Below are 15,504 nucleotides of genomic sequence, written 5' to 3' on the forward strand. Positions count from 1 at the left end.
ATTGCTTACTGTGTATTAGCTCCAGTGAGAAGCCCGGAGTTGCAGCCCCAGACATTCTACCGAATGGTGCCCAATGAGAAATATCAATATGCAGGGATTGTGATGCTACTTCTACATTTCCAGTGGACATGGGTAGGAATTGTGGCATCCGATGATGAAAATGGAGAGACCTTTAGGCAAAGCTTAGTGCCTATGCTTTCCAAGCATGGAGTCTGTACAGCTTTCAATGAAAAACTACCAGCCATATCTCAGGGTATAGATCATTTTAGTTCCCTGGAACTCCTTCGGGCCAAGTCCTCTTTCCTGATGGCCTCAGAAGTCCACATATTAGTTCTGTTTGCAGAACCTCAGACCATTACAGTTGTGAAATGGTTGCAATATTTCTATTCATCAGCAGAAGATGTTGCAGAGAATTCTACAGGCACTGTGTGGATTTTGACAGCCCAGTGGGCTTTCTCTTCAGAAACAATGCAAAGGTATTACGATATACAAGTCTTTGATGGTGCCTTGTCTCTTGCAATTCACACAGAGAAAGTCCAGGGATTTAAAGACTTCCTTCAGACCCTGAACCCCAACTCTCCAAAGGGAGATGGGTTCCTCCAGGCCTTTTGGCAACGGGCATTCAGCTGTTTATTTTCTGCTTCCAATGAGAGCAATGAAAACACAAAGACCTGCACTGGCCATGAGAGTCTGGAGAGCCTTCCTGGGCATATTTTTGAAATGACCATGACTGGCCAAAGTTACAGTATCTATAATGCGGTTTATGCCATTGCACATACTTTACATCAGATGCACTCATCCAGGTCAAAACGCAGAATGATGGCAGGCAGAGGTGGGCTCGATCCTCCAAAATTGCAACCTTGGCAGGTAAGATTTCCTGTTCAGAACAAAGATTGCTTGGGGCTAATCTAATGAACGATGTCACACAGTCCATAGAATGAACACATGAACACACACACACACACACACACACACACACACACACACACCCGCTTACAGCTTTTACCTTTCCTCTACAACTATTCCCACATTCTTTTCAATCCTTAACTGTTTTCCCTTTCCTTCAAGCTGAAGGAGCCACAATCAAGATAGGACCTGTACTTTCCTTCCATTTGCAGGAGTAGTTGAAGGAGTTATGCCACTCTATAACCTTACCCTGCCTCTCTAGGAACATGGGCTGTCAAGACATGTGGAAGCATCTCTTGGTGGGAAAAAGTAAATAAACAAGCAAACAAAAAAAGGAGATCAGGGAAAACCCACCATGAGCTGCTCACCATTTTGTTTTCTCTCTTTCCTTTGTGTGAAATACATTGATGAATACTTCTTGTTTCTATAATCCACAAAAGCTCTCCTTTTTTAAACTTTGCCTTTGTTTTCTTCTGTCTAGCTGCACTCGTTCTTGAGGAGTATCTCCTTCAACAACAGTGCTGGTGACTTAGTGTCCTTTGATGAGAATGGGGAGTTAGCAGGTGGATTTGATATTATTAACTGGGTTACTTTTCCAAACCAAACCTTCTCCCGAGTGAAAGTAGGAAAGATAGTTCCAGAAGAATCAAAATATGTAGACTTCAGCATGGATAAGGAAGTGATCACATGGCACAGATCTTTTAATCAGGTGGGACTATTGCTTTTTTAAAAAATGTGATATTTTTATTAAGAATACAAATTATGAGGTTAATGTAGACATTCTTTATCATTAATAAGCAAATTGTTTAAGTATAATCCATTTCCAGCAAGTTATTTTACCATCAAATATGAAGTCAGAAGTAAATATTTTCTTCTTTATGGTCCTCCTTTAGAAGTATATAATGGCGATATATTCCACTATATTGCATATGGAATATTGTTGGCTCCCAACTCCCATCCTCCCTGATCAATGGCCAGGCTGGTTTTCAGACTGAGGAGAGTTGCAGTCCAATACCATCTGGTGGACCAAATGTTCCACATCGCTGATAGATAGTATTTCAACACATTTCAATGCTTTGCACATTTATGTACAAGTAAACAAACTGAACCAAGTGAGATTTACAGCTCAGAAGACAAGGACAGAATAAGTTACCCATTAATTTTGAAAGAAGAATGATGGTCTTGTGGTGCTTCCTATTTTACCTTCTGTGTCAGCTCCCTGCATTTCGAAGTCTGTTGTCTTCCCTATCCTCTCTCCATTCAGTTCAGTATCCCTTCTCATTCACTCCCAATATTTACATTACAGTTTATTTACACATACAACACACCTTTCTGTAATAACATTAACCAGTCAGCTGATCTCTTCCCTTTGGTTTAAACTGTGTTGCTCACAAGGCACAAGAGAGCTACATTTTCTCCTCTTTTTATGGCTAGGTGCTGCCCCTTGCCTTGTGTAATGATCGCTGCCAGCCAGGCTACAGCAGGAAAAAGAAGGAGGGGCTGCCATTTTGTTGCTATGATTGTGCTTCGTGTCCACATGGGATGATTTCAAATCAAACGGGTAAGAGACATAATCTGCTATTTTGTATAATGCTTCCTAATACCTATTTCAACTCTTTCCCTCTATTAGCAGTTCAGTATTCCTAAAGAGAAGAGCAGCTGCACTGATATCTGCAAGAAAAAAGAGATAATTGGGGGAACTAAATCCAGAACTTTTACAAAGGAGATCTCTGGAAATAGGTGTGGAACATGTCTACTGTTTTCTGCCTGCTTCCCACATGCTCCATTGTTAGGGGAGGGTGAAGATATTCCAAACCCCCCACCCCATAGTTTTAGATGTGTGAGCCAGAAAAAAGCTTAACACTGTCTCCTTACGCAGAACAGTCCTCAGCCCAGCTTCTGAGCCCAAAGTGGCTGTTCTCAGGAATCCTCCATCACCATGAAGATCTCTCTGGGTGTGACCAACTTTAGCTAAGGGTGCAACCAAAAAGCAATGTTTCTGATCATTAACTGCAGATGAAAGACAGAGTAGAACCTATTGTGGATTATGTATAATGACAGGAGATTTTACAAACAGTTTTCAATATTCACTTATCTCTGATACATATTCCAACGAATTAATGTCTTATTTGCTGGAACTCATATATCATTCATTTCATTTTCATTTTTTTTAGATATGGATGATTGTTTCCAATGCCAAGATGACCAATTTCCAAACAAGGACAGAGATCAATGCCTCCCCAAACGCCAACATTTTCTTTCCTACGCAGAACCTTTAGGGGTCGTTTTAGCTTCCTTAGCTCTGGTCTTTTCTATGGTCACAGCTTGGATACTTGGCGTCTTCTCCAGGAATGGGGACACTCCCATTGTCAAAGCCAACAACCGGGACCTCACCTACACTCTGCTTCTTTCCCTCTTGCTCTGCTTCCTCTGCTCCTTTCTGTTCATTGGCCAGCCTCACCCAGTGAGCTGCTCTTTACGACAAGCTGCTTTTGGCATCATCTTCTCCATTGCTGTGTCTTGTGTCTTGGCCAAAACCATCACGGTGGTTCTGGCTTTCATGGCCACCAAACCAGGATCCAGGATGAGGAAATGGGTGGGGAAATCTCTCACAAACTCTGTGCTTCTTGGCTGCTGCTCCGTTCAAACCAGCATTTGTGCTGCTTGGCTCTGTACGGCTCCTCCATTCCCAGATGTGGACATGAACTCTCTGATGGAGGAAATCATTGTGGAATGCAACGAAGGTTCTGTTGCGATGTTTTATTCTGTCCTGGGTTATCTGGGATTCCTGGCCATGGTCAGCTTCACTATGGCTTTCCTGGCCAAGAGGTTGCCGGACAGTTTCAACGAAGCCAAGTTCATCACCTTCAGCATGTTGGTGTTCTGCAGCGTTTGGCTGTCCTTTGTTCCCTCTTATCTGAGCACCAAAGGAAAGCAGATGGTGGCTGTGGAGGTCTTTTGCATCTTGGCCTCCAGCGCAGGTTTGCTGGGTTGTATCTTTGCCCCCAAATTGTACATAATTGTTCTGAGGCCAGACTTGAACAGCAAAGACCACTTAATTCTGAGGAGCAGATAGGAATCACCTTGTGTTGATGGTTTTAATTATTGCATTGTTTGCTGGCATTTATTGGATGAAAACCAGAGAAAGTAATTCCTTGTATTTTTCAACTCTTATCCTTTTAACCTTTTTTATTCCCAACGTACATCTGTGATCAATAAAGCTGAGACCAATTTTTAACCCTCTAAAGTTGTTCTGTCAATTTGTTATCCTATCAATACACTGATCTTCCACTCATAGGGGCTAAAGGTATATCCCTTCACGGGGAGACATCATATCTGTGTGAAACATGTAACTTCTGTGGAGGCTATACTTTATATATTTATTTATATGTAATCAGGAAAGGCTGCTGATCTCACAGTGTACTGTAGCTGCAAAAGCCTGTATAATGTGGCAGAACATCATGGACAATTAAGATGCTGAATGACATTTGTTACCCACTGGTCTCCCTCTGCCTACAAATGAGACCCAGATTCTAGAAATTAAAGAATCAACAAGTAAACAATAAAAAAGATCTGGAGCAACTCCAAGAACTCCTTTGGGAGAAACTGTGAGGACACAATTAGGGCAGTGGTGAATTCTGGCGTATTAGGCGACTGGGCGTATTAGACAACCCCCCAAATTTGCAGCTGCAATTTGGGGGTTTGTCTTATAAGCCCAGCAGTTGCCTAATACACTGGGCAGCTCCATGGCGGGAGAAAGCCATCCGGTGCAGAGCAGAGCCTGCCGCCATCTGCTGCTGCTGCTTCCGAAGCAGCGGGGGGGGGGGGGGGCTCTGCGCCGGGCGGCTTTCTCCCAGCGCGGAGCCCGCACCACAGAGAAGATAAATTCAGAGATTCTGGGTCTGAGGTGGCATTTCTAGGCGAATGAGCACCAATGGGAAAGACATACCGAACAATTGTTTGGAAGTCCCACTTGGAAATGTGACAAAATCATTTTCTGAAGCAAGCGGGATGTGGCTGTGTATCTTCATGTGAATGATGACTGAAAGGATTAAAAATGTTCATTCATACTGTTCTGCCATGTTATACAGGCTTTTTCAGCAACATTCTGTGATCAGCAGCCTTCTTTGATTACATATAAATACATATATGTATAATATAGTTTTCAAATACATATATAAAGTATAGACTGGGCAGAAGTTACATGTTTCACACTGACAATCTCTCTCCATGAAGGGATACACCTTTAGCACCCTACTATATTAAACTGATTTCCCCACTAAAATTTCAACCATGTGCACCACAGTTATCTTTAGGACTGCTTCATAAAATAATGTTACCTTATGTTGCATCTCGAGGCCCACCCCCAAAATACACACAGACACTTATATTAGTTTAAGTTTTGGGGCAAATTTTGGCCACAACTTTATTGAAATACGATCACGTGAGCGGTATTGGCTTAGGAATTGACTTCCCACTATAACTGGCTCCACCTCTCAGGGTGATCGTCCAATGGGGTAAACCAAACGAGGGAGCAAGGTTGATGAGGACCAACCTAAGCTCACCCCGGGGTTCCTGTGGTCCTGGCATGGCCCTAGCCCTTCAAGCAGACTTCGGAAGAGATCAAGGTCCCCCAGATTGCTTTAACGGAATCCCCAGTTCCTGGAGGGGTAGGAGATGGACCCCCCCCCACAATCCAACTGAGCCAACGCCTAACTGCCACCTTACAAGTTGTGATGATTTGCTAAGGAGTAGGCGAAAACCAAATGCCTAAAAGCCAATCGGCAAAATGGAAAAAATTCCTCCCCATCCCCTGTTCCAAAACAGGTGACCCAAAACAAAGCAAGGCCAAGCGACTCTACCTAAGTGCCCCACTTGCATCACACTGCCCCTGGGATCATGCCACCTACTGGCTATTGGCTGGCATGACCCCAGAGGAATGGCCAGGACTTCCTGCTCCTTCCCCCTCCCCCGCCACCATTTTAACCCTGTCAGGTGAGCTCTTGGGTCCCGAGTGCAACCAGGACCCTCTGTCATGAGGATCCCATTTATCTTACTGCTATTCATAAATATGACAGATCAGATGATTTCTGGATTATTCTACAACCATTCATTACACTGAACCATGGTGCCATAGATCCATGACAGCAGCCATCACTTTCTCGATGCAATATAAGGCAGGTCATCCTCCTCAGACCATCACAGGATGTCTCTGGGCTATGCACAGATCCAGTTTGCAAAGTGTGCACTTATAGTCACAGGTACAAGGTGCAGTGGAGAGTAGTAGGGTAATTGGGACACTACTCTGAAAATTTCCATATTTCCTCCCCCAATATACCTGCAGGACCTCAGCAAATCATGTGGTGGTTCTGTCTATTACTGACTCTGGCTCCACCTCCTGTTGGTCTCCTTGCCTTCTCCTTCCCTAATAGTCCCCATGAGCAGCAGCTGCCACTAACTTGCTGTTTCAGGGCCTACAAGACAAAAAGTTTCAAAACATGCCAAGAGAAAAGGAATTCAGGCTCAACATATTCCTCCAAAATGAGAACATTGCTCAAAGCAAAAATACAGAAGATACTTGAACTGTGCATTGCTGATGATTACTGTTTTAATCATCTATTCATTTAATGCTTTAACCACTGTTACATTCCGGTGGTTCCATGTCTTATTTTGCATGGTTGCTGTATATAAAGTGCATTGTTAAACTATGGAAGTCACTCCCACAGGGGACAGGGATGGCCACCAGAAGAGATGCCTTTAAAAGAGCCCTAGACGAATTCAGAGGAGAGGCCTATTGATGTCTCCTAGCCAGGATGGCTCAGCTCTGATGCCACAGTTGGAGGCAGCCATGTTCCTGAATACGAGTTGCTGGAAACGGAAGGAGGGGAAAGTGTTCTTGTGCTTGAATCCGGCTTGAATCCGGCTTGAATCCTGCTTGCAGCTTTCCCTTTGGGGCATCTGGATGGCCACTGTGAGAGCAGGAGACTGGATGAGATGGGCTACGAGCCTGATCCACTAGGCTCTTCCTCTGTTCTTATGTATTACAGTGTTTAGATTTGGATTATTCTGCAGACCACTTTCAGCACAGATTCACTTGTGCAAAATGCTGTATAGAAATACCTAATGACATGCGAGGGATTGAAAAAATGAAAAGGATATGAATTGAAAAATAAAAGGAATTACTTTGTCTGGTTTTCTTCCAATAATTGCAAGAAAACAATGCAAAAATTATAAGAATCAATGCAACCTGATTCCTATTCTCTCCGCAGAATTACAGATGTAGGTTGGAGGCTATATCTGGGAATGAAAAAGGTTAAAAGGATAAGAGTTGAGAAAGACAAGGAATTACTTTGTCTGGTTTTCATCCAATAAATGCCAGCAAACAATAGAAAAATTAAAAGTATCAACACAAGTTGATTCCTATTTGCTCCTCAGAATTAAGTGGTCTTTGCTGTTCAAGTCTGGCCTCAGAAGAATTATGTACAATTTGGGGGCAAAGATACAACCCAGCAAACCTGCGCTGGAGGCCAAGATGCAAAAGACCTCCACAGCCACCATCTGCTTTCCTTTGGTGCTCAGATAAGAGGGAACAAAGGACAGCCAAACGCTGCAGAACACCAACATGCTGAAGGTGATGAACTTGGCTTCGTTGAAACTGTCCGGCAACCTCTTGGCCAGGAAAGCCATAGTGAAGCTGACCATGGCCAGGAATCCCAGATAACCCAGGACAGAATAAAACATCGCAACAGAACCTTCGTTGCATTCCACAATGATTTCCTCCATCAGAGAGTTCATGTCCACATCTGGGAATGGAGGAGCCATGCAGAGCCAAGCAGCACAAATGCTGGTTTGAACGGAGCAGCAGCCAAGAAGCAGAGAGTTTGTGAGAGATTTCCCCACCCATTTCCTCATCGTGGATCCTGGTTTGGTGGCCATGAAAGCCAGAACCACCGTGATGGTTTTGGCCAAGACACAAGACACAGCAATGGAGAAGATGATGCCAAAAGCAGCTTGTCGTAAAGAGCAGCTGACTGGGTGAGGCTGGCCAATGAAGAGCAAGGAGCAGAGGAAGCAGAGCAAGAGGGAAAGAAGCAGAGTGTAGGTGAGGTCCCGGTTGTTGGCTTTGACAATGGGAGTGTCCCCATTCCTGGAGAAGACGCCAAGTATCCAAGCTGTGACCAGAGAAAAGACCAGAGCTAAGGAAGCTAAAACGACCCCTAAAGGTTCTGCGTAGGAAAGAAAATGTTGGCGTTTCGGGATACATTGATCTCTGTCCTTGTTTGGAAATTGGTCAACTTGGCATTGGAAACAATCATCCATATCTGAAGAAAATAAAAATGAAATGAGTGATATATGAGTTCCAACAAATAAGACATTAATTAGTTGGAATAAGTATAAGAGATATGTGAATATTGAAAACTGTTTGTACAATCTCCTGTTATTATACATAATCAGCAGTAGGTTCTACTCTGTCTTTCATCTGCAGTTAATGATCAGAAACATGGCCTTTGCTAAGTTAGTCACACCCAGTTAGCTAGTTACCCTTAGCTAAGTTGGTCACACCCAGAGAGATCTTCATGGTGATGGAGGATTCCTGAGAACAGCCACTTGGGGCTCAGAGGCTGGGCTGAGGACTATTCTGTGTAAGGAGACAGTTTTATGCTTTTTTCTGGCTCACACACCTAAAACTATGGGGTGGGGGGTTTGGAACATCTTCACCCTCCCCTAACAATGTAGCATGTGGGAAGCAGGCAGAGAACACTAGACATATTCCACACCTATTTCCAGAGATCTCCTTTGTAAAAGTTCTGGATGTAGTTTCCCCAACTGTCTCTTTTTTCTTCCAGATATCAGTTCAGCTGCTCTTCTCTTTAGGAGTACTGAACTGCTAATAGAGCGGAAAAGTTGAAATAGATATTAGGAAGCATTATACAAAATAGCAGATGATATCAGAGGTAAGTGGATAGTAACAACGGTTTGTACAATCTCCTGCCATTATGCATAATCCGCAATAGGCTCTACATTTTGATGGGCCTAAGGTACATGGATTGTTCATCTACTCTGTGCTTCATCTGGAATTAGTGATCAGAAATATTGGCTTTGGTTGTACCCTTAGCTAGAGCTGGTCACAATGCTTTGTGGTACAATGTGCAAAATAGTAATACTAGATTCCCTGGGAAAAGTTGAAATAGGTATTAGGAAGCATTATACAAAATAGCAGATGATGTCTCCTACCCATTTGATTTGAAATCATCCCATGTGGACACGAAGCACAATCATAGCAACAAAATGGCAGCCCCTCCTGCTTTTTCCTGCTGTAGCCTGGCTGGCAGTGATCATTACACAAGGCAAGGGGCAGCACCTAGCCATAAAAAGAGGAGAAAATGTAGCTCTCTTGTGCCTTGTGAGCAACACAGTTTTAACCAAAGAGAAGAGATCAATCGGCTGATTTACATTATTCCAGAAAGGTGTGTTGTATACAGAAATAAAATGCAATGTAAATATTGGGAGTGAATGAGAAGCAATATTGAACTCTTCATCTGCATAAAGATGGAGGTTGGAGAGAGAACAGGGAAGACAACAGAATTTCAAATAGGTAAATGTAAAGGGACCCCTGACCATTAGCTCCAGTCGTGACCGACTCTGGGGTTGTGGCGCTCATCTTGCTTTATTGGAGAAGGGAGCTGGCGTACTGCTTTTCCGGGTCATGTGGCCAGCATGACTAAGCCACTTGTGGCGAACCAGAGCAGCACACGGAAAGCCGTTTACCTTACCTCCGGAGCAGTACCTATTTATCTACTTGCACTTTGACATGCTTTCGAACTGCTAGGTTGGCAGGAGCTGGGACCGAGCAATGGGAGCTCACCCCGTCGCAGGGATTCAAACTGCTGACCTTCTGACCGGCAAGTCCTAGGCTCTGTGGTTTAACCCACAGCGCCAACTGCGTCCCCAGAATTTGAAATACAGGGAGTTAAAAAAGAAGGTAACATAGGAAACTCCACAAGACCATCAATCTTCTTTCAAAACAAATCAGTAATTTAGCCTCCCCTTGTCTTCTGAGCTGTAAATCTCACTTGGTTCAGTTTGTTTACTCGTACATAAATGTGCAAAGCATTGAAATGTGTTGAGGGGGGGCCACTAGGTGGCGCATCGGAAGATGGCTGACAATAACATCTCTCTGACCCACACGAGGTAATTTGGAGGCTATGATGGGGGTAATTAGCCTCCTTAATCCCCCCAGGATTGTGGGAGGTACGGCCCTTGCCTGCTGTGCCCTATACCACCCCCGAATTTGTGGGGGTGGGGGCACTAGGCACAAAGCCCTCCTGTGGGATTCCGGCACTCCTGGACGCCGTCCCTGATTCGCGCCGCTAGTTGCAAGAATCTTCAAAAGAAACAATTTGGACAAGATAAATTGCACATACTTCAAGGAAAAAGGGGGAGTAAAGACTGCTGACAGAAGAGATCTCTGATAACAAGACAAGAATAAAATATGAGAAGATACGTCAAGATACGGTACGACAAATGACTGAGGGGGGAGGGGGGGAAACCTGCCTTTCCTTTTTTTATGTGATTAAACAAGAATCCCCTCCCCTAATGAGTCAGAAATTAAGGACTTAAGCTGTGGATTTAAGGCTGTGTGGAGATAAACTTTCAAACCAAAGCAATGTTTCAAGACGAAGCTGGAAAGCTAAGAGTTTTGGAATGACGCAGTTAAAAATGTTGTCGCCATTTTGGGAGGCATTGTTGGAGCTCTTGGGTCTGGGAGGAGAAAGAGAGAAATCAACTTCTCGGTGGGACTTAAGAGTGACAAATGCCTAATTTATGATGGAAAGAGCAATGCTATCTACGAAGGAGATATATGGAAAACATCTGGACTTAGTTTGGAGGAATGGGAAATCCACACAGGATTATTATATTTGCTTATTGGCTTAAGGAGACGAACAGAAGAGATCGTAAAGGAAAAAGAGAAATTATATGAACAAGATATGATGTGGAAACACCAAGATAAGACTGGATAGAATTATGAACTTTGTTTGGACTGATTGGGACTGATTTGGACATTAACGCAGTAATAAGAAGATGATCTGAATCCCCCTTTGGATCTTGAAGTATGGGTTCCCCCAACAAAATTTAAAAATTTGGCTTTGTAATTTGGAATTTATGTGATGTGATTTAATTTGATGTGATTGGCCAGTTAATAAAAATTATTTATTTTTTTTAAAAAAGAAATGTGTTGAAATCCTATATATCAGCGATGTGGAACATTTGGTCCACCAGATGGTATTGGACTGTAACTCTCCTCAGTCTGAAAACCAGCCTGGCCAGTGATCAGGGAGGAGGCCAACAATATTCCATATGCAATATAGTGGAATATATTACCATTATATACTTTCAACCCAGAACTCTAAAGAAGAAAATATCTACTTCTCACCTCATGTACAATGGTAAAATAACATGGGTCATACTTAAACAATTTACTTATTAATGATAAAGAATATCTACATTAAGCTTATTATTTTTATTCTTAATAAAAGTATCTCATTTTTTTAAAAAAGCAATAGTCCCACCTGATTAAAAGATCTGTGCAATGTGATGGCTTCCTCATCCATGCTGAAGTCTACATTTTCTGAATCTTGTGGAACTATCTTTCCTACTTTCACTCGGGAGAAGGTTTGGTTTGGAAAAGTAACCCAGTTAATAATATCAAATCCACCTGCTAACTCCCCATTCTCATCAAAGGACACAAAGTCACCAGCACTGTTGTTAAAGGAGATACTCCCCAAGAACGAGTGCAGCTAGGCAGAAGAAAACAAGGCAAAGTTTTAAAAGGAGAGCTTTTGTGGATTAGAGAAAGTATCCATCCATATATTTCACAGAATGGAAAGTAGTGAAAAACTGTGCAGTCTACAACATTTGGAGCACCAAAGTATTTCTAGCAAGTAGAGCTGGCCTGTCACTTGCGTGAGGATCAGTGTGCAAAGGCAAAATGGTGCCACGTCAGGAAGCCCTGGAACTGCCCCTCCTGCAAGTGCAAGTGCAGGGAGAGAGGGAAAACAAAATGGAGAGCAGCTCATGGTGGGTTTTCCCTGCTCTGTTTATTTACTTTTCCCCAATAACATAAAGTGACCTTAACTTGCAGGCCCACTATAATCAGTGAACATCACTGGGAGCAAGCTAAAAAACAGACCAGGTAACCACATTTGAAAATAGCCCTATATGTCCCTCTTTAGTGAAGAAACAAATGCAGGTTCTAGAAAATAGTTGCTGTTGGTGGACAGAATGGGTGGGCAGACATGGGTAGAAACAAACCTTAGTATTTTCAAACCAATTCTTAATTTTTCATAATTCTCATTTCTCTGGCTCAACTTTGCAAAGGTTTATTCTTAACAGGAAATCTCACCTGCCAAGGTTGCAGTTTTGGAGGATCGAGCCCACCTCTGCCTGACATCATTCTGCGTTTTGACCTGGATGAGTGCATCTGATGTAAAGTATGTGCAATGGCATAAACCGCATTATAGATACTGTAACTTTGGCCAGTCATGGTCATTTCAAAAATATGCCCAGGAAGGCTCTCCAGGCTCTCATGGCCAGTGCAGGTCTTTGTGTTTTCCTTGTGCCCATTGGAAGCAGAAAATAAACAGTTGAATGCCTGTTGCCAAAAAGCCTGGAGGAACCCATCGCCCTTTGGAGAGTTGGGGTTCAGGGTCTGAAGGAAGTCTTTAAATCCCTGGACTTTCTCTGTGTGGATTGCAAAAGACAAGGCACCATCAAAGACTTGTATATCGTAATACCTTTGCATTGTTTCCGAAGAGAAAGCCCACTGGGCTGTCAAAATCCACACAGTGCCTGTAGACTTCTCTGAAATATCTTCAGCTACTGAATAGAAATATTGCATCCATTTCACAACTGTAATGGTCTCAGGTTCTGCACACAGAACTAATACGCGAACTTCTGAGGCCACCAGGAAAGAATACTTAGCCCGAATGAGTTCCAAGAAACTGATATCAACTATGCCCTGAGATAAGCCTGGTAGTTTTTCATTGAAAGCTGTACAGACTCCATGCCATGAAAGCATTAGCACTAAGGTTTGCATAAAGCTCTCTCCATTTTCATCATCGGATGCCACAATTCCTACCCATGTCCACTGGAAATGTAGAAGTAGCATCACAATCCCTGCATATTGATATTTCTCATTGGGCACCGTTCGGTAGAATGTCTGGGGCTGCAACTCTGGGCTTCTCACTGGAGATAATACACAGTAAGCAATCTGGAGGAAGAAATCAATCCCACAAGAATTGGAGAGTTAGAGCAAACAGTTGTGGTTCATTCCAAGTATATGCATGTTGATGTCACAAGAACATTACACATATCTCCAACAGTTGTTGGTGGGGAGGAGGGGCAGGTTTCTCTGACCTCTTGCAACTGGCCTTGTGCAGCTTCCTGGGAGCAGGAGGAAGACTCCTGCTGCTGCATTCGACCTGTTCCAACCCCCCTGCTGCTTCCCAGTGACACATGGGAGACAAAGTCAAAAAAGGTAAAGGTACCCCTGCCCGTACGGGCCAGTCTTGACAGACTCTGGGGTTGTGCGCCCATCTCACTTAAGAGGCCAGGGGCCAGCGCTGTCCGGAGACACTTCCGGGTCACGTGGCCAGCGTGACATCGCTGCTCTGGCAAGCCAGAGCCGCACACGGAAACGCTGTTTACCTTCCCGCTGGTAAGCGGTCCCTATTTATCTACTTGCACCCGGAGGTGCTTTCGAACTGCTAGGTTGGCAGGCGCTGGGACCGAGCAGCGGGAGCGCACCCCGCCGCAGGGATTCGAACCGCCGACCTTTCGATCGGCAAGTCCTAGGCGCTGAGGCTTTAACCCACAGCGCCACCATATGGACACTGAAATATTACTAAAAAAAACCAAGGAAAGTCACAGACCTTTGTATCATTTATATATTTTTCTTTCTCATTTCCTTTTTCAGAAAGATGAACCAAAGCGAAAGGAAGTATTGAAAACCAGGAAGAAAACTATTGTACCAGAGGCAGAAGAGCTTCACAGCCCCCACACTTACTATACCTGTGGAATCTTGTAGATGCCTAAGACAGTAGCCATGTGGAGAGAGATGTCAGAGTCAAGTCCCCCAATAACAGCTATCTTTTGTCCTTTCTTGTCACATTTGAAGTTGGGGACAATCCTTTCTGTGATGGACAGATGTTTCAGGGTGTTCTGATAAGTCATCCTTGCATTTAAGTAGCTATCATAAACGTGGAACCCAAAGGTCATATTCGGTACGATATTAGGGTTCTCGTTTATTTCTTCCACAGCAAACACGAAGGAAAGAGTATTCTGGTAGTACTTTGGTGCTCCACTAATAAAAGAGTGATACTATTTGACAGAGGTATTCTCGTCCTCTCCCTGTTAAGCACATAGGTAACTTCCTAGCTCACATGCATGTATATAAGTTGCCACATCCTTCTCTTAACTCCTCATTTCCTTTCAGCAACCAATGGACACTCTTTGGATGAGAAGTTCCCAATTCAGAAATTCTTACTGGTGCCTCTCAGATAGTTAGTGTTTGGTGTAGGTGGGGAGTAGAGTCCAGAGCAAATCAGATGGAACATGATTTATTCTTTCACAGTACCTTAGTCTCCATCCTTCCCTCCTTCTAATAAAATTATGGCTGTACCAAAAATGCTGTGGCCAATGTTAGTTATACTCAGAGAAGGCCCATTAGGATTACTAGATCAGACAAAGGTGTTTTAATTTCAATGAGTCTACTCTGCGTAAAACTCAGTTGCAATACTTGGTATTATTACCCAATATGGTTTACATTGCATAGCAACAGATATAATCCAAAATCCATGATATTCATATGTCACATTCAACTGTGACTGCAAAATTAAATGATAGTGATTGTGAATGTGAGGATCAATCTTTGCTGCAAAGGAAAACCAGATGTTAATGGTGTGAAAGGAAACACAGAGGGAGGTTGAGGATGAAGTTGGGAGAAATTGGTGAGAGCCATGGGATCAGATGATGAGAAAGAAGAACAGGTAGAAGATAGAAATCCCAAGACAAAGAAGAAGGTGACAAGATCACCATGTAAAAAGAAGAAAATATATGTTCACCACCCTTCTTTGATAAAAGTCTCAGGGAAACGTATGCTTTGTGTAATTGTAGCCAACATGACCTCACCAAGCTTGCACTATGAAGGATAGGATTTTACTTACAAGAGTTCATCTATAAGCTTTGTGTTTGGGTGCTCATGGAAATCTTTTTCTTCAAATACAAAGCCGAAATAAGAAACAATTCCTCCAATGACTAGATCCCCTCTCTGATAATTCTGGTATGGAAGCTGGAAAGGCTCCACCATGGTGCATCTAGCAGAGTGTTCCTTGCTCTCAGTTGGAGGCAACTGCAGCCACAGGAAGAGAAAGATCAGCAGCAGAAATGTTCTGACCATCTTGGGGCTAACAGGGATGCTGAAAGTCAGATTTCTATCTTATCTACCATAAAGTGCATTACAAGAAATCTCATTGAATGACTTTTGGATTATTTTGATAAAGGGAAAAAGCCAAAGATCTGAAAACCTGCATGTTCAGA

The 15,504-nt window shown here is 43.2% G+C and overlaps 1 protein-coding gene across 1 annotated transcript; it reads right to left on the reverse strand.

The window, feature by feature from the left end:
- Positions 1-7,326: 7,326 nt before the first annotated feature.
- On the reverse strand, positions 7,327-15,274 carry LOC307205219 (vomeronasal type-2 receptor 26-like; the record flags this gene model as incomplete). The annotated part of the gene is made up of 6 exons (XM_079957415.1): positions 7,327-8,228; positions 8,449-8,500; positions 11,478-11,705; positions 12,311-13,177; positions 13,978-14,269; positions 15,132-15,274. 6 exons carry the CDS (start codon positions 15,272-15,274, stop codon positions 7,327-7,329), a joined length of 2,484 nt encoding a protein of 827 aa, XP_079813541.1.
- Between the last annotated feature and the right edge of the window lie 230 nt (positions 15,275-15,504).

Source organism: Podarcis cretensis, assembly GCF_951804945.1.
Source record: "Podarcis cretensis genome assembly, chromosome: 16".
NCBI classification, from domain to species: Eukaryota; Metazoa; Chordata; class Lepidosauria; order Squamata; family Lacertidae; genus Podarcis; species Podarcis cretensis.